General features: G+C 39.0%; 1 protein-coding gene across 23 annotated transcripts in view; it reads left to right on the top strand.

The window, feature by feature from the left end:
- hppy (MAP4K3-like protein hppy) overlaps positions 1-25,711 on the top strand; it is a 73,453-nt gene that overhangs the window by 13,630 nt on the left and 34,112 nt on the right. For 3 of the 23 annotated variants that reach the window (XM_076177891.1, XM_076177892.1, XM_076177895.1), the window contains 5 exons: positions 1,858-1,961; positions 6,939-7,018; positions 12,102-12,893; positions 14,220-14,258; positions 14,923-14,991. In XM_076177891.1, the coding sequence (XP_076034006.1) occupies positions 1,858-1,961; positions 6,939-7,018; positions 12,102-12,893; positions 14,220-14,258; positions 14,923-14,991 (1,084 nt within the window). Of the gene's footprint in view, positions 1-1,857; positions 1,962-6,938; positions 7,019-12,101; positions 12,894-14,195; positions 14,259-14,922; positions 14,992-25,711 lie in introns of all 23 variants that reach the window. The other 20 variants (XM_076177898.1, XM_076177894.1, XM_076177900.1 and 17 more) reach the window with 12 other exon arrangements.

Raw genomic sequence — 25,711 nt, 5'->3', positions numbered from 1 at the left:
CTGAGCCACCCTTCCTTTCCCATATAAGGGGGGAAAGGGTCCTGTGGTACATACTTGTACCTGAGTCAGAGAATAGGTTAAAGATAGTAGTGGTAGAGTTTGAGAAGGTGTGTGAGGGGAAGAAACTGAAAGTAACTGTGGACAAAAGTGAGGTGATGAAGTGTACAAGGAATGAAGGTGGTGGTGGGTTGGAGGTGAGTTTAAAGTGTAAGAGATTGGAGAAAGTGAAGAGTTATAGATATTTGGGGTCAGTTGCCAGGTAAAGGAGGAATGGATATGAAGTACAGAGGGAGAGAAGCAAGTAGATGTCTGGAGCGAAATGAAAAGTGTTATAAGAATTAGGTATCTGGGGATGAATGCATACAGAAGACTTTATGATAGAGTGGATGTATCCAAGGACCTTTATAGAACAGAGACTTGGAATATGAAGGAGGCAGAAAGGAAGAACTTAAACATGTTAGAAATATAGTTTTTAAGAAGTATGGTAGGTGTGAACTGGATAGAAATGTGGAGGTGAGGTGGAGAATGGGGGTTGAAAGAGGACTAGCAGATAGGGTTAATCAAAGAACGCTGATATAGTGTGGGTATGTGGAAAGAATTTGGGAGGAAAGACTAGCAAAAAGTGTGGAAAGCATAAGTGGATGGAGGGAATTTGAGGAGAAACTAAAAATAGAATGGATGGATGGGGTGAAAGGGGCATGTAATGCACTGTGACTCTAGGGTTTGTGCTTCAACTTGTTGAAATCATTTGGTATTAATACAAAAAAGGTACTTATCTCATTCAAAAAGTTTTGTATTGATACATTTTTTCCCCATTTGATGTAGGTGTGTACTTTTAATTGACTGCCCCTTTTAGAAATGTTAGAAGGCCTGTGGGGTATATAAATGATATACAGAATGTATTGAGGGTGTTTTCATGTCAACAGGACATTGTGTTCTTATACATACATACATACATACATATACCAAGGCTTTTTCCCCCTTACCAGGGGGGTAGCCAAAAAGGACAAGGCACAAAAACATTCCCACCCATTTCATCCCTGAAAACACTCCACACCCCTCCACCCTCCCTCCCATCTTAGCACAATTATCTTTGTAATTGTGTTCTTATATATTGTTATATTCAGCAAATCCAGTGACCAATGACAGGCACCTGCAAGAAGTGGTTCTTCTAAATGTCTAAATGGACTTGAGAGAATATCATCTCCCTGCTGCGTATCTTCAAAATCCATCAACGCTATCACCTTCATCTCTAGATGCAGGTCTGAGGAGTGAACTGTTGGTCTCTGGATTGAGCTAAACATCTCTTTCTCTCAATTTCAAGTGTATTTCCTCCACCATTTCACATAAGGAGATCTGACAAAAGGACTCCTCCTCTCGTGTTATTTTCAACCAGTGACGTAAATAGAACACAGATATCCAATGTTTTGTCCAATAGAGATCCATGGGAAAGCTCAAACATTGCTAATCTTTGCTGGGGTACAAGTTTCCAGTCTGTGAAATCTGGGGCAACGATTTATTGTTATCTATCATCTCACAATTTTTTTCCTTTGCTGATTGACATTATTGGACAGTTGCTAGAAACAAAATAGAAAGAGGTGCCAAGATAAGAGGGTGGAGGGGAGTGGAGTGTGATAGGGATGGAATGAGTGGGAGTGGTTTTTATGCCTTTGTTTTTTGGCTACCTCCCTTATAAGAGAAAAAACTTTTGGTGTATGTATGCTAGAAACAAATCTGTAAAGTTAGATTCCCCTCCTTTATGCCTCCGTGTGTAAAAAAAAAGATAGAAGTGTGATTATTGTCATTTCCTTTGCTTTGTTCATATGCTTTAATTGTTTTGTTTTTTATTAATTTTAGTGGAGTCCGTCAATTTTGGAGCACCTCTGGTAACGGAGCTGCATGCAGAACCTCCCCCAGCACGATATCCGGGACCTACACAACCTTGGAACCCAGCCATGGAGGTAAGATGTGTTTCGTATTTACTTGTTACAGTATGGAGGTAAAGTTGCAGATTGATCATAAAGTTGGCGATTGAATGATCAGAAGCATCATGATAGGCTGAGAATTTAAAATCAGATGTATCAAAACTTTCTTCTTGCTTGTTAAATACAACTTAAGCTAGAGAATTGCAATTACTAAACTGGTGTTAGTTGTGTGCTCATAGCTTTCTTTGTCAATGCCACATAAGTTGATCATATATAGAATCTGAGAATTCTTCCTATTCTTCTACTTCTTTGTCAAACTGTTTATACCATGACCACTTTTCTAGTTTATTTTTTTACTTCATTTATTCATTTGATGGAATGGTTTGGACACATGGAAAGAATGAGTGAAGAAATATTAGTAAAAGAGGTTTGGAAGGCAGAAGTGGAAGGAGTGAACTTGGGGGGAAGACTGAGGATGAGATGGATGGATGGGGTGAAAGGGGCTTTGGGCAAGAGAATGTCTGTTGAGCAAGAAAGGGAGAAGGCAGGAGACATTAGTGAGTGGAGAATGACTGTGTATAGATGATACTGTGATCCAAGGATGGGAGGAGACAGGGGAAGGTGGGTAGTTGGGAGTGGTTATGTATGAATGATATTTTGACAGCCCAAAGGGGACAGAGAGGGGGGATGCCAATTAAGTGAAGTGGCCTTGCTGTGGATACACTGTGTCTTGCTGCATTACTTCTGACCCAGTGCAATGGGTGGGATAAAGGGATGACCCATTATCCATGAGGAGCTAAGATGAGAAGGAAGAAAGGGTGGTGGATGGGAGTGGGTACATGCCTTTTGACTTGGCTACCTCCCATGTAAGGGGAAAAAGCCTTTTGTATATAGATTTGAATTAAGTAAAACTTAAATACCCCCATCAAGGGCATTGGCTGCATGTTATTCTGTGGTTAAAATTTGCTAAGTAGCATCCAGCTGATACTTCAAGGTCTATATGGGGTGCCCCTATGGACCAGAGCCAAACATCATTTTGTCTATGATAAAGGAAATCTCTTGTCATAGAGAAATGATGGTGCTTTATTTTACTTGTGCTGCCACTCCACTCTTAATACTGTCCTGTACCACTTCTCAAAATATTCATTTCCTTTTTTGCTTAACCTAACCCTGTGGTAGGGGGAGAAAGAATACTGCCACCAAGTGTTCCCATTTGAGTTGTAAAAGATGACAAAAAAACGACAGGGATAGAGCTAGGCATCCTACTTTCTGTAGCCCCAAAGGGGACATTCCTAAAAAAAAAAAGCAAAGGCATGAGAGGGTCTGGTAGGAGTTTTCTAACCAAAACCCTAAGGTTTGGGTCTTTTAATGTGAGTAGATGTGGTACAGATTAAAGTAAAAAGGAAGAAATGGGTAGTATGTTTGTGAGAAGAAAGATGGATGTGCTAGCATTAAGTGAAACTAATGCTAGCACATTAGGACGAGGGAATCGTATGAGAGGTACAAAGTAAAGAGAAAGGAAGTTAAGCATAAGATAAAGGAAGCAAAGAGGAGAACAGATGTGAAATGGGGTAAGAGTATGACAGAAAATTTTGAAACCAATAAAAAGATGTTTTGGAAGGAAATAAAAAAGAGAAAAAGGAGGCGAATCAAGTAGAGAGGAAAAGGTAAAAGGTGCAGATGGAGAGATGATAATGGAAAAGAAGGCAGTGAGAGGAAGGTGGGCAGAGTATTTTAGGGAGTTGCTAAATGTGAAGGAGGATAGGGAGGGAAAGGTAGTTGCAGTGGGAAGCGCTAAGAAAATGAGAGTGATGAGTGAGGAAAATGGAGGAGAAATAGGGAAGAATGAAGTGAAAGCAGCTGTTAAGATGATGAGAGCAGGTAAGGCACCTGGTCTGTATGTATGCCATGCAGAATGTCTGAAGAAAGGAGGTACAGTAATGGTGGACTGGCTGGTGAGGTTATTTAATGTTTTTTTGAGAGAGGGGTCGAGTGCTGGAGGAGTGCCTGTATAGTTCCACTTTACAAGGGAAAGGGGGACAAGTGTGAATGTAGTAGTTTCAGAGGGATCAGCTTGTAAGTGTAGTTGGGAAGGCATATGGGAGGGTCTTGATTGAGAGGATTAGGAGAGGAACAGAGGGAGTAATTGGTGAGGAACAGTGTAGTTTTAGGACAGGTAGAGGTTGTGTAGATCAGATCTTTGTGGTAAGACAGATATGTGAGAAAGGTATAGGAAAAGGTAAGGATGTTTTCTGGGCTTTTATTGATCTGGAAAAGGCTTATGACAGGGTAGATAGGAAGGCATTGTGGGAGGTACTGCAGATATATGGGATAGGAGGAAAGCTGTTAAGAGCATTCAAGAGTTTTTACGAGAGTAGTAGAGCTTGTGTTAGGATTAGATAAGGAGAGAGTGAATGGTTTGAGGTATAGGTGGGACTTCATCAGGGATATGTTATGTCACCCTGGGTGTTCAATCTTTACATGGATGGGGTGGTGCGAGAGGTGAATGCAAGGGTAGTGGGTCAGGGGTTGGAGATGATTAAAGAAAATGGAGAAAAGTGGGAGGTGAGCCAGTTGTTGTTTGCTGACGACACTGCGCTTGTAGCAGGATCAGAGGAGGGATTGAGGAAGTTAGTGACAGAGTTTGAGAAGGTGTGTGAAAGAGGGAAGGTGAAGATAAATGTGGGTAAAAGTAAGGTGATGAGATGTACAAGTGGAGAGAGTGACAGCAGGCTGGAGGTGAGCATTAAGGGTGAAAGACTGGAGGAAGTGGATAGTTTTAGATATTTGGGTGCGAATGTGACAGGAAAGGGAAGAGTGGGGGTGGAGGTAGAATGTAGATTGAGAGAAGCGAGTAAATGCCATGGTGGATTGAAAAATGTAATGAGAAATAGACATCTGGGAATGGATGCTAAGAGGAGGTTATATGAAGGAGTGATTGTACCAACAGCATTGTACGGGGCAGAAACATGGAACATGAGAGAGGAAGAGAGAAGGAGTTTGAATGTGTTTGAGATGAAATGTTTGAGAAGTATGATAAGGGTTACTAGGCTGGATAGAGTAAGAAATGAGGAGGTGAGGAGGAGAACAGGGGTGGAAAGGGAACTGGGAGATAGGGTTGATGAAAGGATATTAGGATGGTTTGGACACATGGAAAGAATGAGTGAAGAAAGATTAGTAAAAGAAGTATGGAAGGCAGAGGTGGAAGGAGTGAATATGAGGGGGCATCCTAGGATGGATGGGGTGAAAGGGGCATTACAAAAGAGAGGAATGTCTGTGGAGGAAGGACAGGAGAGGACAGAAGATAGGGGTGATTGGAGAGGGGTTATGTATAGATGATGCTATGATGCATGAAGGGGAGTGGGTGGGGAAGGGGGGGTGAGGAAGTATGTATGAAAAAAAAATTGACGCAGCCCGAAGGGATTTCTCCCTGTCTTCTCCTTTTCTGCATGAGGGGATGGAGAAGGGGGGTCGCCGAAGTTATGAAGCGGCCTTGCTGTGGATGTGCTGTGTCTTGCGACACTGCTTCTGACCCAGGACAGTGGACAGGATGCAGGGATGACCCGTCATCCAGGAGGTGCCAAGATAAGAGGGAGGGAGGAGGGTGGAGGGGAGTGGAATATATAGGAAATGGAATGGGTGGGAGTGGATTCTATGCCTTTTTCTTTGTGGCTACCACCTGTGTAGGGGGAAAAAGCCTTTGGTATATGTATGTATGTATGTAAATTGAAAGGGAGGGGAAGTTTAATTTTGGGAGTGTAGTTGGGAGGGTGTTAGGAGTGAAGAGAGGATGACGGAAAGAAATGGTGGAGTGGAAGAAAGTTTCTTCAAGGTTAATGTGGATGAAGGAGAAACTGTGAAGGGAGATGTGGGTTTTTGTAAGTGCATATGGGCCTGGTAGTTAGAAGAGAGAGTGTAGAGGAAAGGGAGGCTTTTTGGATAGATTTAAATGAGTGCATAGAAGGTTTAGGTAGAAATGTCATTGTAATTGTATTAGGAGATTTCAGTGCTAGGGTAGATGAAATAATACAGTGGTTAGGAAACATGGAGTTCCAGGGAAAAATTGTAGTGGAGAAATGATGGTGGAGATGTGTCTAGAGAGTTGATGATAGCAAATACAATTTTTAGAAAGAAAGCCAAGCATAAGTACACATGGGAGTGGGTGGTGAATAGAAGGGTGGTAGATAGGGGTTTAATGGATTATATAATGGCAACCAGGAGAAGAGTAGGAAGAGTTTTGGATGCACATTGTATAGAGCAGAAACACGGAATATAAGAGAGTGTAAATGTGTTTGGGATGAAATGCCTGAGAAGTATGGTAGGGGTTACCAGGTTGGATAGAATGAGAAACAAGGAGGTGAGGAAGAGAGTGGGGGTGTAAAGGGAGTTGGGAGATAGGGTGGATGAAAGAGTATTTGGATTGTTTGGACATTAGGAAAGAATGAGTGAAGAAATATTAGTAAAAGGTATGGAAGGCAGAAGTGGAAGGAGTGAACTTGAGGAGGCAACCATGGATGAGATGGATGGATGGGGTAAAGGGGCATTGGGAAAAGGGGAATGTCTGTTGAGGAAGAAAGGGAGAAGACAGAAGATAAGGGTGAGTGGAGCATGGTTATGTATGGATGATGCTGTGATGCATGGAAGGGAATGGGTAGGGGTTGGGAGGTGAGGAAGTATGTGTGAATGATATTTTGATGTAGCCTGAAGGGATTTCTCCCCATCTTCTCCTTTTCTGCATGAGGGGATGGAAAGGGGGGGTCACCAAGTAATGAAGTGGACTTGCTGTGGATGTGCTGTGTCTTGTAACATTGCTTCTAACCCAGGGCAGTGGGCAAGATGCAGGGATGATCCGTCATCCAGGAGGAGCCAAGAAAAGAACGAGGGAGGGGTGGTGAATGGGAGTGGAATATGTGGGGATGAAATGGGTGGGAGCCTTTGACTTTGGCTACCTCCCGTTGGTGTATGTATGTATGTAATAGCCTGTTGGCTGTATATAATGGTTTTTCTTTTCAGGAGGGCGAGTCTTCACTAGACAACCATGATGTAGCCTCATTTTGGATGGGGAGTGATCCAGATAATGAAGTTAAAACCAAGTATGTACCTTCTTATCTACGCCTTATTTCAGTGTCATATAGAATTTTTTTTTACCTTTTTGATTTATTTAATTTAATTTTTATTTATTTGTTTATTTTTTTCTGTGAACATAAATAATGGGGTTAAATTTCATGGGTGGGGCTAGCATGAATTATATGTGAAAAAAAGTTCCCATTTTGAGTTTTCCCAAATATCGGAGAATAGGATTATGATTTTAAAACATTAGTACATGGCATGTTATAATTATAAAGGACCTGCATATCATGTCACAGCCTTAAATGTTTAGGCATATCCACCCAGGATATAAAAAAAAAACAAAGCTCATAATAGTATTGCTATTTAATCCTAATTAAAATCCCAACATTCATTGGTAAATAAACTTAAAATGGGTAGGAGTAGTTTCAGTATTGGGGCAGATTGGTGTAGTTTTGTTATATTCCATTGGGGGTGGGGGGAAAATGAACTTGTTTTGAATTAAATACTTTGCTATTCTGTTTGTCCATACTGTGCTCCTACCCATTGTACAAGGGTCTAACAGTCTCACCTTTTACACTTGTCTGTTGTGAACATGTAGCTAGCTTCTAGACTAATGCTTATTTTAGATTCTGATTCTCTCAAAGCTTTCTGGAACAAAAGCTGTGCACTTTCAATTGGTTGTAAGTGCATTCAGTTTAAAAAGAGTCAATATATTTGGCCATATTGCCTAATCTGTAACTGTCTTGGTGCTTAAAGCCCGGGCCCAAGATTTACATCAAAACCAGCAGACTGGTTGGACCAGCTACAGTGGAAAGTGAACCCTATTTAGATGCCAAGTTATTCTGATGTTTTAAAACATATATTACTTTGCCCAGTAAGATTTTTTTTTTTTTTTTTAGAACATGTTATTAGTCACATTACACTGTTGATGGTTAATCTATTTTTTAGTCAAGAAAATAGAGAAAATATATAATTTTTTGTGATAAAAGAATTTAGAGATGAGTAGCATTGCTGGTCCAGACACTTGGTGATAAGAGCCTGGAAGCCAGTGTCATAAATGGCTGATCTTAGTAATTTCCACTTTTGTTTATGTCTCCTCCACATTTTTCATTAAGATTTGTGCCCATGAACATTCCAAAATTGGTTTTTCAAACATTGTGTGAGGAGGAAAAGTTTTGGTAAGTCACTATATGGGAATGCTGACTTTTTTAATATATTGATTTGTGTGCATATGTGTGCATATGTATATATATGGTGTATATAATCACATTATATGTCTGGATATTTGCATATGATGTATTTATATATATATATTATACACACAAACATGCATACATATAAGCTGTATGTTTATATACATACAAAAATGCAAATGCATACAATTTGTAAATGTTGGGTTTCTTTTGTATTTGAAGGCATTCTTGAGTTTTAAACAACATGAAAATGCTAATCAGTTTGTTCAAAGGGATACTGTGACCTCAAGGGAGTAATTCCACATGATTGTCAGAAAGGGTTCAGAATTTTTTTCCCTGAAATTATTTTCATTCTTTTTGTCTGTTATTTGTTCTTGGCTTTTTGCTTGAACTGTAGCTCTTTTTGTTATGTTTTGCTTCAAGTCTATAGCTGGTGCCAATGCATATGGCTGCCTTTATCACTGAGTATCCAGTAACACATAACAATAAGTTCTCAGAATAACCTTAAGTCGTTTCTCTCTTCTCTTTCTGTTTCTTTCAAATTTCTGAATTATTGTTTATCAGTGTAGTGGGCATGACTGGTTCAAGGCAAGACTACTATTTATTTTTATTTGCTTAAGAGTTTCGAGTGACACCAGCAATAAATTAACTATAATGTGACTAAAGTAATTTTCTAACCAGTTAGCAAAGTATAGGATTTTTTGGTTGATTTTTATTTTGTTATTGATATATTTATTCTAATTACCTCTTATTTTACTCTTTACTTCTGCAAGTAGATTATCAACTAATATGTAATGAATGCAGTATTAACAATGTTCATTTGATGAAACTAATTTGCCGAGCTGTATTGGAGTGTTAAATGTAGACCAGAGTTGGTTGAAGAGAATCAATAAAAGAAGCCATTAAAGTTTTTAGAAGACTACAGTATCAAAATAACAAAGTACATTTTGTGCCATTTTCACAGTCTCAAGCGTTTGATTGAAAGAATACCAAAACACAGGGCTATTGACCATGTGTACCCAAACTGCCAATCCTCTTGAAGGACTTGATTTATTGAGTATTGTGTAAATGGATCTACTGATGTTTGTGAACTTCAGAGCTGTATTTTGTAGATCTCATCATATCTATTTTCACCTACTGATATCTAGTGCTTGGAAAGGATGGATATTTACATTTGTAAAGGTTTGGTTGCCCTGTGTGTTCTTTAGGTTGTGTTATGAAACTGCAAATTATGGAATCCTTGTACTCCCTTTTTGTACAGACTTATATGTCATATGTTTAATCTTCACGACAGAGGGGTTTTCTTCAGCTGAATAAAATTGTGTGACAGAATAAGCTACATAAGACAATGATGTAGTGTTTAACTTTTGCTGGAGAGGAGCCATGACTGACACCAATAAGAATAAATGACAAATTTGCAAAATGCAGCAAAGGGTCATCAACAACATGTCAATGATATGATTTTTTATGATCTATACACACAATGTTAATGTGTATTTATATACCAAAGTCCCTTTCCCCATTTTAATGGCTTGGCCAATTCAGAGCACACACTCTGTTCATACACATTGAAGAACATTTAACACCCCTTCCATTTTGGTACCTTGATGATGAAGGAGTCATCCCTTTCTCCTACCACACTGTTCAGGTTGAAAGCAGTGCAGCTGTACACTGCTTACACGGCAGAACCCATCAACAAGTGCTGGTTATTCCCCAGTGTTGGCCATAATGAGATGATGATTACAACAGTGTGGTAGATATTGTGGAAGGGACACCATGTAGTCAAGTGAGACCTAAAATTTTAATAAGTGTAAGGTACACTCCACAGCTGAATGAAATAGATTGGTTTCAGGTAGAAATGAATTCCCAATGCAGTGAGACATAGCACTTACACAGTAGGGCCTAGTAGCTGGAGTTTGTTTACCTCCAATATTGATCTTGCATAGATACATACCATAAGGCCTTTTTTGCCTTGTAAGTCAGTTGGGCAAATAAAAAAATTTACTCGCCCATACTCATCCTACAACCATGCAGTCCCAATTGTTACCCTTCCTGTCTGAGTTCCTCATGGATAAGGAGTCATTCCTATGCCCCAACGCAGCATTGATATCCAAATTAGCTGTATGAAGTTGGTGTGTTTTGACTCCGCCTCTCCCCTACATAGGGGAGAAGGCCTTGTGTGTATACACATATGAAGAGTTCACATTCAGTAGTGGATAGGGTTCTTACCTCAAATTTGGAGACCCAAATTCGATCCCTAGGAAGTGCTAAGCAGTTGTGGAAGTTGTGGGTTCATCAAAGGTGCAGTGTACCAGTGTTACACTTCATTGTTGACACATTATCAGTATGACTGAGCTGATGACATTAGTTGTAGATTCTATTCACAACAAACAGAGCCATTGTAACTTGCTTGACGCTTCATGTGCACTTCACAATTTCATATGACCTTAGCAAAACAGATTAGTCAGATTAAGCTACCATGGTGAGATACAGAGGCTGTATCTTTGCCCAAGGGATAGGCTGGTAGTCCTGCAGTGGACCTTCTGTGTTGCATACTTTCACTTCATGAATATATTTATTATTCTAATTTGTTTGTTTATTTGTTTATTATTATTATTATTTTTTTTTTTTCCAAAAACAAGTTGATTGAAAATGTCTTCACATTTCATAATGAGGTATTTTGGCATACCACTAAAGTAAATTGGTTTGCTAGAATGCATTTTTGTACCTCTTGGTGCTGCTTCAGTGGCAGGTTGGTTATTGATTTTTTTTTACCAGGTTTGACTCCATTGGTTGAGGTAGGGTAACTCTTGAGATTTCTGATTGGTTGGCACCTTACTGGACTATGCTGTTGACAGATCTACTTCATATACATCAAAATATACCCCCTTCCCTTCTCAGTACCTTGTGGATGAAGGGTCATACCTGTTTACTTCCATATTGCTTAGGTTGAAGGGAATGCAGCAAGACACGTTGCCTCTACAGCAGGGTCAAACAGCCAGAGATGGTTTACCCCCCCCCCCCAACCACTTGACCCCCCCCTCCATCTCCTCCTCCTTATCCACTTGTCCTCATCTTCATCTTCCTTATGTGGTGGGTGGAGAGAGAAGAATGCCACCTTAAAAAGTGAAGAGGACTGAGGGAACTAGGAATTTCCCTCTTAGTGTTTTTCTTCAGTAAAGAGTCGAGGAAATATATGTATGTCTAGGTACATAGATATCACATGAACTTTTCTCCCAAATAAGGTGAATTGTTCAGTCAAGCCACACACCTACCACACATTCGTTCAAAACCCATTCACTGCCTCTCATATCAATACTTTATGTGTAAAAAGTCATATTATGTAGAATTTGTGGTAGTGTATTGGAATGCAGTTGGTAATCTTTCAAACCCTAGTAACTGTGAAACTGGCTTTTTGAGAATCAAACTTGATTCATCTATGGCGTAATGTCTCTAGTATGAGACCAAGCATTGTCAGTCAAAATGTACTGTGTCATTACCCACTGTGGCATAATGTTACAATGTGTTTATCACAAGAACTGCTTCTTTTCTGAACTTGTGCCACAAAAGACTCAGTTGATTTTCAAATAAGAGAAAATTAATTTTTGTCAGATGATTTTGCATGTTTTATTTTATTTATTTATTATTATTTATTTTAATTTTTTTTAAGAATGAGATTGTTATTTACTTTGTGACAAGTCTTCATTCGTTGAATGGGTTCAAAGTAACAAGGCCTATGATGTGACCAAGACATGCAGAGGCCAGAAATTTGTTTTTTGCTTTTACAAATTGTGTGTCATGTTTCTCTTTGTATGTAATTAAGATCTTCAGGTATTTCATAACTTTATTAAACACACACTCACACCAAAAAAAAGTATTTTGCTTAACTGCATATACTTCATTGTCACTTTAGTCTAGCCTGGACCCAGTCTTTGCCTCCTGCCCGAGGGGGGGACACAGCTGAAGGAGGAGCCAAGGGGGGACCAGACTACTCTCAACAGGACTATGAGGACCGAGACTATGCCAACCTGCCCCCACTCCATGTGTCCTACCCAAGTGATGGCAATTACACTCATTATTCGTCCAAAGAGAGGAATGGTGTGCACGAAGGCATTCGCAATAGTTACACACAGCATGACTTTATGAATAACGAGTACATAAGACGTGAGAGCAAAGGCGAGTACAATCTCATTGATGGCAACAATGGCCACATACAACAGGAGTTTCCCTCTGGTGAGACTGCACAACAGGACTTCACGAATAATGAGCAGTTCACTACGCTTCTCCATCCACCAGCAGGCTACCATGACCCCACGTGTACACGTGCTGATTGTCAGCGACCGAGCTGCTTAGTCCCAGACTATAGTGAAGAAATAGACACAACGAGCACAGACATTCCTTATAGTGTTTTGACTAATCATGATAATTCCGACAACGAATTGGATAGACAAAAGCGACACAATCACAATCATCACCATTCCCATGGTCGTTCAAGATCGAGGCACGGTAACAATAATAAACGACACAGAAATAGATCAAGAAGTGACTATGCCAACTACCATGGGACGGCCCTGACTGGCAACCCCCTAAGCTCCTCCTCGCGAGACCCCCTAGACACCCCCCCTTCTAGTGAGGGCTTATCCGACGCAATGAGGAGAGAGAAACGGCCTTTATCAGGCTCGGATGTACTGCGAATGTCCCCAAGGTATTTAGCAAGGACTTTGATCTATTGCGCTTCTATGTTATCATAAGGAATGTGTGTCAGTGGTACATATTCTTTTTAATTCACTGCATTCAGTTAATGTTCCTTTGGACTACTCACTGCTGGTGTTTTGATTGAACTTTTAGATCTAAGTGTTCTTTTCATTTCTATTTTTTTTTTTTTTTTTTTTTCCTTTCTTTTTTTTTTCTTTCTTTTTTTTCCATTCATGTCTCTTAAATATTGTATAACAATCAATTAAATAATCAATTTATTGGGTTTATTACAACAGAATTAAGAAGTATCTTAAAACCATACGAGTTGTCCAAACATTTTTTTTTTTTCCGTTGCCACTGCAAGTGTCTTCTGTGCATCTTTTGAGATAAATTTGAAGAGCTTCCTTTTTAATGTTATCTAATGAATTTGCATTACGAAAGCTTAATTTGGGAGTATGTAATTTTGCCTGATCTTTAGTCATACTGTACTACACTACATTGATGTTATGTTCATCCCCTTGACCAATATTGTATGTATATATTTAATGAATGATGCAAGCCTGGCTTTTCTTGAAAGTTTGAGTGATCAGAACAAGCTTCAGTTTTCCCAGCTTCTTTGATTTCCCTTGCTCACACTGTCCCTTAGGCAAACTGTGGGAGATGCTTCTAGTGAAGAAGTAGATGATTGTTGAAATATTTTTTTATATATGCCTTGCAGTAGATGATTTAAACAGTGTTTGTTTTGCAGTAGAGTGCTTGTCCCTGTGAAGTTTAGTAGTTGATTTGATAACAATTTTATGTTAATAGTAAGACTAAAAGGCAAATATTGTGCTGTGACCCCAGTAAAAAGCATATCTGTAGATATACACGTGACAGTGTCGAAAAAGTGGTTAATTGGTTGAGGGCTGATGTTTAATGTCTGTTGAGTTATTTATTTTGTTTTTTTTATATATATTTGTTTATTCATTCATTTGTTTTTATATTTTTGCTCTGGTATGAAATAATTTATGACTCATGAATTGATTTTCAGGCAAAAAAATGTTCATGCGGGTGGGATAGAAAGGATGGGGGTAAACATACTTCCTTCAGCAGTTACAATACTTACAAATTGTACTTACTTGGCTGTTATGATGTAGCAGCCAGGAGAGATTGCAAATGGGTTTCAAAATATTGATACTTTGTTCTATTCAGGATGTTAATGCTCTTTGGCGGGGCCAACTCCCAGTGCAATATGAAAGGTTGTGAGATTCTATTGTCTTGACAATCCTTTCCACCAGTTCCTTGATACCAGTGCCTGTACCACTACTCACAGGTTGCATTTACTTACCCTTGACAGGAGCCTATTGCAGTATATTGACGAAGAATTACGTATGAGGTACGGACCCTCTCCGTATATCCTATGTATAATATATTAACTGTTGTATATGTAATGAATGACTAACCCTTTCCCCCTCTTTCTCCACTGTTCAATTAACATATCACTTATCACCTTGTAGACTTATTAACAGCTTGCTGATATGCATGATAATTGTATTGTGCACCTAAGCTACAGCTATATTACACAAATGTTCATGACATCCCAGAATACAGTACATAGAAATATACATGTTCTTGGATTTTCTAAGAATACCACTTGCCAGAAAGTTAAGTAATCATTTAAATCAGAAATAAGGTATGCATTTCATCTTGTAAATAGAAAACTTTCTCAATCTCATTTCTGTACTCCTTTGATGGGGGTTGATTAATGCTTTATCAATTATGAAATCTAGATATTGTTGGCTCTTCCTTTCTTTCATACTTTTCCAAGACTTCTGCCAACATTTTTGCTTGCAACCTGGACGTTTGGATCACAAAAGGCACTTAAAAATGGTTCTTGTATTTCTGTTACAAGAAGTAGTTGAACATGGCGATGTAGTTATTTATATTCATTTATTATGTACTTGTCAGTGTTGCAGCTTTTTTGTTATGACAGTGGTTTTTCAAAAATTAGCCAGGTTCCAAGCTTGCTTTTTCACTGTACTTTGACCTTGTTCAAACAGACACTGGTTTGCTTGGGATAAGGTGTGGTCACCGTTATCGCGGTTTGTACATGAGCGCGTACATAGAAGGTAGTATGTTGGATGTGTGCTGGTTGCAGGGATTCCAATATACTAATCCGTTAATTGCATGGTCTTGTCTTTTGGTTCATATTAACGTGATAGCAATTACTTTTATTTTGTTTTTTTTATTTTCTTGTTGTTTTGTGTGTATTGTTTGGATGAGTTTGTTTACCCATTTTTAGAGATTCTTGGTTATTATTATGTTTACCTCATGCAAACAACACATGCATTTTAACGTGAACAAGCTTCCATAGATTTGCTTTCATCACTAAAGAGAGTATAGGCTTGCTTTTGTTAATCATAGGCATATATATTCTTTGCGTGAATTGAGTGCCTATACTTTGGTTCATGTGTTGGAATAGAGAAGGAAGTGTGATTTAGTACTGTTTACAAAAGTAGGTTGCATTAAAAGTAGGTGTAGTGTGAAAGATTGTTAATGCATTAAATTTTTCAAAATATAATACACACTGTAAATTAAACAACTATTCTTAGTGAAGCTTTGCTTATGATAGTATTGATAAATAAGTTTTCAAGGCAAATAAGTATAATATACATTTGATTTCTATTTAATAGGCAGACACAGACACGAACCAGAAAGAGGGAATTAAGGATATTAAATCTAAAGTTGGTTAAGATTTGTAATTTCATGTGAAAGAAATGGTTTATATTAAAAAGCTTCTGTATATAAACACACACACACATGCACACAAATACACACACATACTCACACATACACAATTTTCTGTACAGATGCATAGACCAGTGGAATGGTTCTGAGAAATCTATATATATAATCATGAAATAACTCGCCGATTCACCCATTTTGAGGGATATATCATATGCGTAAGAAAAGTGGCTTGGCACTCACCAAAACAGCCTTGCAAATAATCACTTAAGAGCTACATATGGATATTTTGGTTGAAGGTAACAATTTGATAAAATGTTAATTGTAGTCAGATTACCTGGAAAAAGAAGGTGGCTATATCTTCTCACAACTTGTTACAGTTGCTCTTGGTTGGGAGGACGCAAATAAGGTTTAGGCAAAGTTCACCATGGTTGGTAGAGGGGGAATGATTGGACATACAGTGAGACCTCTCATTAACAGACATTAATTAGCTGTGTTTTGGAGTGGTTTTTGGGTGGCATAGTGCCTGCACGCACTAAACAACAGCACCGAAAACACAGCGAAAATGCCGCAAACAGCTAATTAACGTCCGTTAATGAGAGGTCTCACTACATCTATATCCATCCAGGTTATTTGATTTTGTCTATAACTCTTCCACAATATAATGCAAGAAGCAACAGTACACCACTAACAAATCTGTGAGTTTTGTAGTGGCTGCAGTGTACTGGAGTGGCTAAGTACCATTCCTGGTCACTTGTGCATCAGAATGTGCTTTTCCCAGTTCCTGTCATCTTTGTAAAGCACATACTTCAGCTTTACATCCTCCTCGGCAGGGTATTTATTGAAGGAAAATAACGTGTTGTTTTTATTTTCATGGTCCAACAAGACCGGATCATGTTCAGAGGTATTCTGAAGATAAATTAATTAATCAATCAATCAATCTGTTTAATCAACTCAGGAGTGAATCATCTCCCAAACTACTTACAACACTTGCATAAACTGGGTATTAGACAGACTTGTCAGTCAGTGTCATTAAGGAAAGTCCATTGCCAACACTAAGGTCACTGACCATCTCCCTCTTGATGTTGCTGTAATTCTTGCATAATTGTTGAAGGCCCTGCTTGTAACCCTCATGTCAATGCAGAGGAAGGTGAGTTTGCTTGGACTAAAGGTCTGAATCAAGAGCAGAGGTTAAACATTTAGAGACTTACTGGGTGTCATCATCCAGTCTGTCACATACCTTGGTAGTGTAGTGCATAAGAGTGGTGGGTCATATCAGGAAGTCCTTCAAAGGATTGGCATGATTTCATGATGTTATGGACTTGCTTGACCACAGTAAATGACTTTGCTTATATTCAAACAGGACAAAGATCCAATTTTTCAAATTGCTTGTGCTCCCAGTCTAGCTGTGTGGCTGAGACACGGCATGGTATGCTGAATTGAAGAGACGTCTTTCTTTGGTACCAAATGCCCTCAGATAATCATTGAGTATTGCAGGAATGACTATGTATGGCACTATAGACTGCTTTGTAAGATTCAGTCTAGGCCTGTATATAGCATACTTCCCTAATGTTGATTCCACTCATTGGGTTGCTTTCACAAGACAGAATATGAAGGAGACATCCATAGAACTTACAGGTGGGCAAGTCAGCTGACCCTACCAAGTGCTGTTTAGAATGGCTAGGGTAGCTGCATGGGAGCCTGCTTGGAGAAATCAATGGAAAACCTGTTGGGAATTGCAACAGTGTATGACTGAACCTGTACACACCTGGGTATTTGCATCTAATTGATTATGAGTTGGTCAGTCCATTGCCATCATTCTCTCCAGCATTTATCTCGCACAACCACAACATGGAGACATCCATTATTAGTCCTAGGGAAATGACTGCAAAATAGATACATACATATACCAACTGCTTCTTCCTCCTTACAAGGGAGGTAGCCAAAGTCAAAGGCATAATTCCACTCCCACCCATTTCATCCCCACATTTTCCACTCCCATTCACCAACCCTCCCTCCATCTTTTCTTGGCTCCTCCTGGATGATGGGTCATCCCTGCATCTCCCCCACTGCCCTGGGTCAGAAGCAATGTAACAAGACACAGCACATCCACATCAAGGCCATTACATTTAATCAGCAACCCCCTTCTCTGTCTCCTTGTGCAGAAAACAAGATGGGGAGAAATCCCTTCGGGCTGCATCAAAATATCATTCATACATACTTCCTCACCCCCCATCCTCTACCCACTCCACCTTATGCATCACAGTATCATCCATACATGACCATTCTCCTGTCACCCCTATCTTCTGTCTTCTCCCTTCCTTCCTCAACAGGCATTCCCCACTTTTCTGATGTCTCTTTTACCCCATCCATCCATCTCATCCTTGGTTGCCCCCTCATGTTCACTCCTTCTACCTCTGCCTTTCACACCTCTTTTACTAATCTTTCTTCACTCATTCTTTCCATGTGTCCAAACCATTCCAATACTCTTTCATCAGCCCTATCTCCCAATGCCTTTTCTACCCCTTCTCTCCTCCTCACCTCATTTCTCACTATCCAGTCTAGTAACCCCTACCATATTTCTAAGGCATTTCATCTCAAACACATTTGAACTCTTTCTCTCTTCCTCTCTTATGTTCCATGTATCTGCCCCATACAGTGCTGTCAGCACAGTCACCCCATAATACAATCTCCTCTTAACATCCATTCCCAAATATCTTTCTCATTACACTTGATTCTCTCAATCTACATTCTACCTCTACCTCCACTCCTCCCTTTCCAAACACATTTGCACCCAAGTATCTAAGGCTATCCACTTCCTCCAGTCTCTCTCCCTTAATACTCACTTCCAGTTTGCTGCCATCCTCTCCCATTGTACATCTCGTCACCTTACTTTTACCCACATTTATCTTCAACTTCCGTCTTTCACACACCTTCCCATATTCCATCACTAACTTCCTTAATCCCTCCTCTGATCCTACCACAAACACAGTATTGTCAGGAAACAACTAGCTTATCTCCCATTTTTCTCCGTTTTCTTTAACCATTTCCAATCCCTTTGCATTTACCTCTCACACCTCCCCATCCATGTATAAATTGAACAGCCAAGGTGACGTAACACATCCCGGGCAAAGTCCTACCTTTACTTCAAACCATTCACTCTCTCCATTTCTAAACACAGGCTCTACTACTCTTGTAAAAACTGTTGACTGCTCTTAACCCCTTCCATACAATGATGCCTATGTAGGCATCATGAGGCATGAGTGGGTATACAAGGATGCCGGCGTTGGCGTCTTGATTATATTTATTTTGTAGTTGTAGCTGAGTTACCCCCGAATTCTGTGAACAGGTTTGATCCCAGTTTCTGTGTTTATTATTACTCAGAGTGAAAGAGAATGAGTAATACTGCAGTGACTTTATATTTTATAATGCGAGTAGTGTTATGCATTGCATGTTAGGCATCTGATGCTGTACACAAGAATTTGACTCGTATCAAAGAGGTTAACAGCATTCCTCATATCCCTTATATGTGCAATACCTCCTACAGTGCCTTCCTGTCTACCCTATCAAGTATTTTCCAAATCCATAGAGGCAAAAAAAAAAAAAAAAGCCTTCTCACATATCTGCCTTACCACAAAAATCTGATCCACGCAACCTCCACCACACTATTCTTCACCATTTACTCCCTCTGGAAAAAAAAAGCTGTTTGTATGCTGGGATAAATACAAGCACTTGCAAACCTGTGAAGGTATAATGGCATTTTATACATTCAAAGAGTAACCAGTGGTTAGGTTTTGAATGAATGTAAATGAAGGGGGATTAGATGTTATGAGATTGTTCTTGTAGAACATGCTAGTCCTTGTTAGGTGAGCATATAGTATGATATGGATTGGGAAGAGTAGAAAAAGAATGTGAACAATCTATTGATTTGAGTAGCAACTAGCATGGCCATTCTTTCTTTTGGTGTTTTCTAGACAAATCCCTCCAGCTTTTGTTGTGGGATGTTTGTGAAAAATATACTGGTAAAATGGTCCTCTTTGAATCAGTATTGTTAGGGAAAGTGGATAAATTAGTTACATTTTTTCTGAGAGAAGCAAGTAAGTACCTTGGTGGATTAAAAGGTGTAATGAGAAATAGACATCTGGGAATGGATGCTAAGAGGAGGTTATATGAAGGAGTGATTGTGCCAACAGCAATGTACGGGGCAGAAACATGGAACATGAGAGAGGAAGAGAGAAGGAGTTTGAATGTGTTTGAGATGAAATGTCTGAGAAGTATGATAGGGGTTACTAGGCTAGATAGAATGAGAAATGAGGAGGTGAGGAGGAGAACAGGGGTGGAAAAGGAGCTGGAAGATAGGGTTGATGAAAGAGTATTAGGATGGTTTGGACACATGGAAAGAATGAGTGAAGAAAGATTAGTGAAAGAAGTGTGGAAGGCAGGGGTGGATAGAGTGAACATGAGTGAGGAAGTATGTATGAGAAAAAAATTGACGCAGTCGCCGAATTTATGAAGCAGCCTTGCTGTGGATGTGCTGTGTCTTGCGACACTGCAAATGAAATGGGTGGGAGTGATTTCTATGGTGTAAGGGGGAAAAAGTCTTTGATGTATGTATGTACTAATCTTAACATCAGTGTGGATATGGTTGATAGTAAGTAGATTGATCTATAAGAGGTTGAGTTTTCTGATGGTTTATTAGGTTTTACATACATATACTGAAATCTTTTTTCCCCCTTACAAAGGCATAAAAACCATTCACTGGGTCAGAAGCAGTGTCGCAAGACACAGCACATCCACAGCAGGAGTGGTTGAAAGCATCACTCGACTTTTATCGCATTTTGGCTAAGATAGATGTTTGAGATCTTATGTGAGCAATCTGGTTTTTTTTTTTTTTTTTTTTTTTTTTTTTTTCCTCTCTCTCTCTCTCTCTCTCTCTTTGTTGCCCTTTCTAAATATTAGAGAATTAGAGGGAGGGGCACATATGGCTAGTTTCATTTTATTTATATCTCTTTGGTTATTTTCCTCTTTTCTGGATTGTGGGTTTGAAACTGTTGGAGAAGTTGTTGTTGTTTCCTAGACTGTCTGTTCAAGCTGTCCCATCTCCCCAAGGAATGTTAATGATTTTGTGTTGCTATTTTGGTGATGATTTTTCCTTGGGTCATTCTAACCGCGTCATGGGTAGGGGTAGGCTCATTTTATAGTGTTTAATGGTCATTATATTTCTCCACATCCTCTTATTTGTTTTCCCATCTATTGTAAATGTGTATGTTTTCCAGTTTCCTTTCTTTTTTCTTATTAGTTTTGTGATATGTGATTAGTTGTAAATATATATATATATATATATATATACACATATACCAAGGGCTTTTTCCCCTTACAAGGGAGGTAGCCAAATTCAAAAGGCATAAATCCACTCCCACCCATTTCATCCCCACACATTCCACTCCCATTTGCCACCCATCCTTCCCTCTTTTCTTGGCTCCTCCTGGATGACAGGTCATTCCTGTATCTTACCCATTGCCTTGGTTCAGAAGCAGTGCAGCAAGACATGACACATTTAATGCAAGGCCACTGTTTAACCACTTCAGCATCGGTTGCCATATGTTATTCGCATCACACTACTTGCATTATAAAATATAAAGTCACTGCTGTATTACTCATTCTCTTTTGCTCTGAGTAATAATAAACACAGAAAACATGATCAAAGCAGCTCATAGAATCTGGGGATAACTCATGTTCAACTACAAATGAAATATATAATAAAGATGCCGACACTGACATCCTACCTACTCGTGCTTCATGACACCTACATAGGCGTCATTGTACCAAAGTGGTTAATTTTTAGTTGTAGCATTTCTTTATTTTCCAGTTAGTATTTGGGGGTTCTATTAAATTCCACACTACAAAGCCCACTGTGAGGGGCACTGTCCTAGCCTTCCGATGGGAGGAGTTTGTGACGTTAAACCATAAAAAAATAAAAATCTTCCTGAAGCTTTGTTGGAATGTATCTCTTACTGGCCCATTAAATGGGCATTGCTCTGTTGAAGGATAAGAAGTTGTTTCTGGGAAAGGGCTTTTAAGTTCTTTTCTATTCTGTGTATAGATTATGAATGTTTTCTTGTATGCAGGTTTTATTTTTTCTTCTAGTTTTGTGGTGATCTTTATTAGAAAATGGTCTGAGGAGAGGTTGTGTATGCTTATATTTGTGTCTGGAGGGAGGATGACCATACAATTATGTCAGGGAAATTTGTTTGTTGGTTATGTTGAGAAGGTTGTCTGGTGGGGTGGTTACTTGAATTCCATGTTTAGGACAAGGAGTTCTAGTATTTTTGTTTTTTCCCTTTTTCCTCTGTTATTTATGTGTTTAGCCATACTAGGTGGTTTGCATTCATGTCACCTACCAGTATGTGGTTTGTTAATGAATTAAAAGGTTGGAGATGAGGGATGTAACCTCAAGGGACTGATGTGTTGGGTGGTTACAAATGTTTGTGATATAAATTTTCTTTAAGTTTCAATTGTGATCATTTCATTTATAGTGCCTGTTAGTCTGTTTAGTTTCTTGTGCTTTAGTACAGAAGGGTATGCTGTTGTGTATAAATGTTATGAGCGCTCTTTTGTGTTGAGTACTGTCCTGCCTAATTGTTAAGTATTATTTGAATATGGTTAGAGCAGATTATGGTGGTAGTTTAGTTTCCTGTATTAGTGGTGCGTGTATGTTGTATTTATGTAGGAATTGAAGCAGCTTTGTGTGTATCACTGTTAATGTTTATTTGTAGTATGTTTAGAGTTAGTTTTAGGTGTATGTGTTAATGTATGGTGGCTGCTGCACCAGTTCTTTGTGTGGGGATTGTGTTGGCAAGTGTAGTGCATGTGAGGTTACCCATGTGTAGCATGTGTTGCACATTATGGATGTGTGAGAAATTTATAGGTTTTGTGCATACAGGATATATGCATGGGCCTGAGTTGGTTTTCATGTCTGGCTAGAAAGAGGAAAAGAGGATATGGGAGGGTAGCTGGCAGAGTGAAAAAAGAATATATATATATATATATATAACACGTAAGCAGAGTAGGAAACACAGGAGTCTTAGTCTTGAGTTTATTCCTGACTAGTTTTGCAGGTATGCTTTTTCAAAACTAGTCAGGAATAAACTTAAGATTAAGACTCCTGTGTTTCCTACTCTGCTTATGTCAACCTGTCAGAATGTCTCAACATATATATATATATATGTATATATATATATATATATATGTATGTATATATGTATGTATGGGTAGATAGGTTGATAGGAAGTGGTTGATAACATACAGTGAGTTTCTTAGTCTGATCCGGAGGCCCTTAGCTGGTCCCTTGGGACTGCACTGCTTTGTGGAGGTCGGGGATTTGCAGCCAAGTGTCATTAAATCTTCTCTGGGGATAATATCCATTGGTTCTTTGTCTTCTTCAAGTTGGTAGTTTGTAGGTATGTTGTAGAAGTATCATTGTGGTAAGATGGAAGGGGAATATTTACCAGCAAGAATAGAAACATGAGGTAATAGACTTCTATTTAGCACTGATCAACATAATGACACAGTGAGTAAAGAATAGAAGAGTGAGGAGATGACACATCAATCAGATGAAATGTCCTGAAGCTAAAGAACCAGATGTTATTGAATCAATGAAATATATGCATCCCGTGCGAGATTTTTATTATTATTATTTTATTTTATTTTTATTTGATTTATTTTATTATTATTATTGTACTCTATTTTATTTATTTATTTACTTTTTTATTTATTTATTTATTTATTTATTTTTTCCATATGACTATAGAAAGTGCAGAAATCGGAGATAAACCTTATAGACAAGAAATATATTTTGGAGAGGCAAAATTCATAGAATTGAAGAATTTCATCAATGAAACAGTAGGAGGTAATTCAGAGAGAAGATATACTGAAGGGATCCCAAATTGGATAATCTAAAACTGCAAAGACCATGTGGTTAGGCTTCATAAGCTAATTGTATGTCCAATGGAAGAAGGGAAGTTGCAGAGAATAGAAAAGGACAAATGTGGTCCCAATACATAAAGTAGGAAATGAGGAAGCCTCTTAAATTACAAATCAGTGCATTTGACAAGCATAATTGTTAAAATGTGTCAAAGAATTGTGTTAGACGAATGGACAAAATGTATGGTAGGGGAAGATTTTGTCTGGTAACCAATTTGTATTCAGAAAAGGAAGGTCATTTACTTTAAACCTCTTAAGTTTATATTCAAGAGCGCTTGATGTGCTACTATAAAGAGATGGGTAGGTGGACTGAGTATACTCAGATCTAGAGAAAGCTTTCAATAAGGATTCTCCCTTGACCAGCGTGGCCAAGTAGCAGCCGTCTCTGCTAGGAATAGGAAAGGTATAGGAGGACCCAAACCCACAACCAGGATGATGCGAGACCCACATGCTTATGATTATACTACCAGCATCCAGGAGGTGCCAAGATAAGAGGGAGGGAGGAGGGTGGAGGGGAGTGGAATATATAGGAAATGGAATGGGTAGGAGTGGTGTCTATGCCTTTTTCTTTTTGGCTACCCTCCGTGTAGGGGGGGAAAAAGCCTTTGGTATATGTATGTATGTACCAGCACCAGTGTGGGATAGAATTAATACCAGAGGACTTTGAAAGTAACTTGAAAGACGATGATTTTCGTACAGAGATTGATTCACAGAACAATATGAAAGAAGAAACATTACAGTCAGGAAATAAGCAAATTCTGTACCCATCTCCTTCCTTCTCTCTCTCTCTCTCTCTTTCTCTCTCTCTCTCTCTCTCGTCTCTGTCTCTCTCCTCTCTCTCTCTGTCTCTCTCCTCTCTCTCTCTCTCTGTCTCTGTCTCTCTCCTCTCTCTCTCTGTCTCTCTCCTCTTTCCTCTTTCCCTCTCTCTGTCTCTCTCCTCTTTCTCTCTCTCTCTCCTCTCTCTCTCTCTCTCCTCTCTCTCTCTCTCTCCTCTCTCTCTGTCTCCTCTTTCCCTCTCTGTCTCTCTCCTCTTTCCCTCTCTCTCTCTCTCCTCTTTCCCTCTCTCTCCCTCTCCTCTTTCCCTCTCTCTCCCTCTCCTCTTTCCCCCTCTTTCCCTCTCCTCTCTCCTCTCTCTCCCTCTCCTCTCTCTCCCTCTCCCTCTCCTCTCTCTCCCTCTCTCTCCTCTCTCTCTCTCTCTCTCTCTCTCTCTCTCTCTCTCTCTCAGGAAATAAGCAAATTCTCTACCCCTCTCCTTCCTTCTCTCTCTCTCTCTCTCTCTCTCTCTCTCTCTCTCTCCTCTTTCCCTCTCTCTCTCTCTCTCACACACACATGCACAAGCACACATGGGATGTTGACTGCTTTATTTTGTGTAGTCAGTATTATTTTATGGATTTTAGGAATGGCCATGCAGACCAGAGTTCAAGCAGCATTCTTTTTGATTAGAGACTTATCTTAAAAAATATGAATAAATGAAAAAATCCTTTCTCTCACTCACAATTTCCTCTATTTCTCTCTCTCTCTCTCTCTCTCTCTCTCTCTCTCTCTCTCTCTCTCTCTCTCACTGATTCATTCCTCATTTCAAAATAGAGCATTAATATTCACATATTTATGCACAGTGCACCAGGTAGAGGTAAATGCTTACCATTCTCTCGTTGCCATATAGATCGATGCACCAATGAAAGCTCATTCTTATTCATTTCACTCTCTTGTGTTTTGTAGAATCCTTTTCTTATCTTTGCACCACAATTCTCGCAGTGATGATTTTGCTGTCATATTTATTTACTTTTTATAATGAGGATCTTTGACATATAATTCCTTTAGTTTTGAGTAAGGCACTTTAGGTCATAGAACCCAATTTTCCATAAAAAATGTAGTTCTTAAAAACTGATCAAACACTTACATATTGCTCCTGAAGTAATGCCCATCATGTTGGTATGCTTTTATTGTAGATTGGTTTTATTTCTTTGATTTATTGGCATTTTGAAATCTTACTGTTACTCTGAAATATTTGGTGAATACTTTCATCATGGTGGCATATTTCTAGAGTTTGTGTTGGAAATATAAATTTTTGTTAATTTGAGTGTTGTTCTTGCCAGAAAGGGATTCAGTTGTCAGGATCTC

The sequence above is a fragment of the Oratosquilla oratoria genome, chromosome 41 (assembly GCF_046742065.1).
Source record: "Oratosquilla oratoria isolate Oo_2021 chromosome 41, ASM4674206v1, whole genome shotgun sequence".
Lineage (NCBI taxonomy): Eukaryota > Metazoa > Arthropoda > Malacostraca > Stomatopoda > Squillidae > Oratosquilla > Oratosquilla oratoria.
The sequence above is the reverse complement of the archived record's forward strand: the minus strand, read 5'-3'. Positions and strand labels throughout refer to the sequence as shown.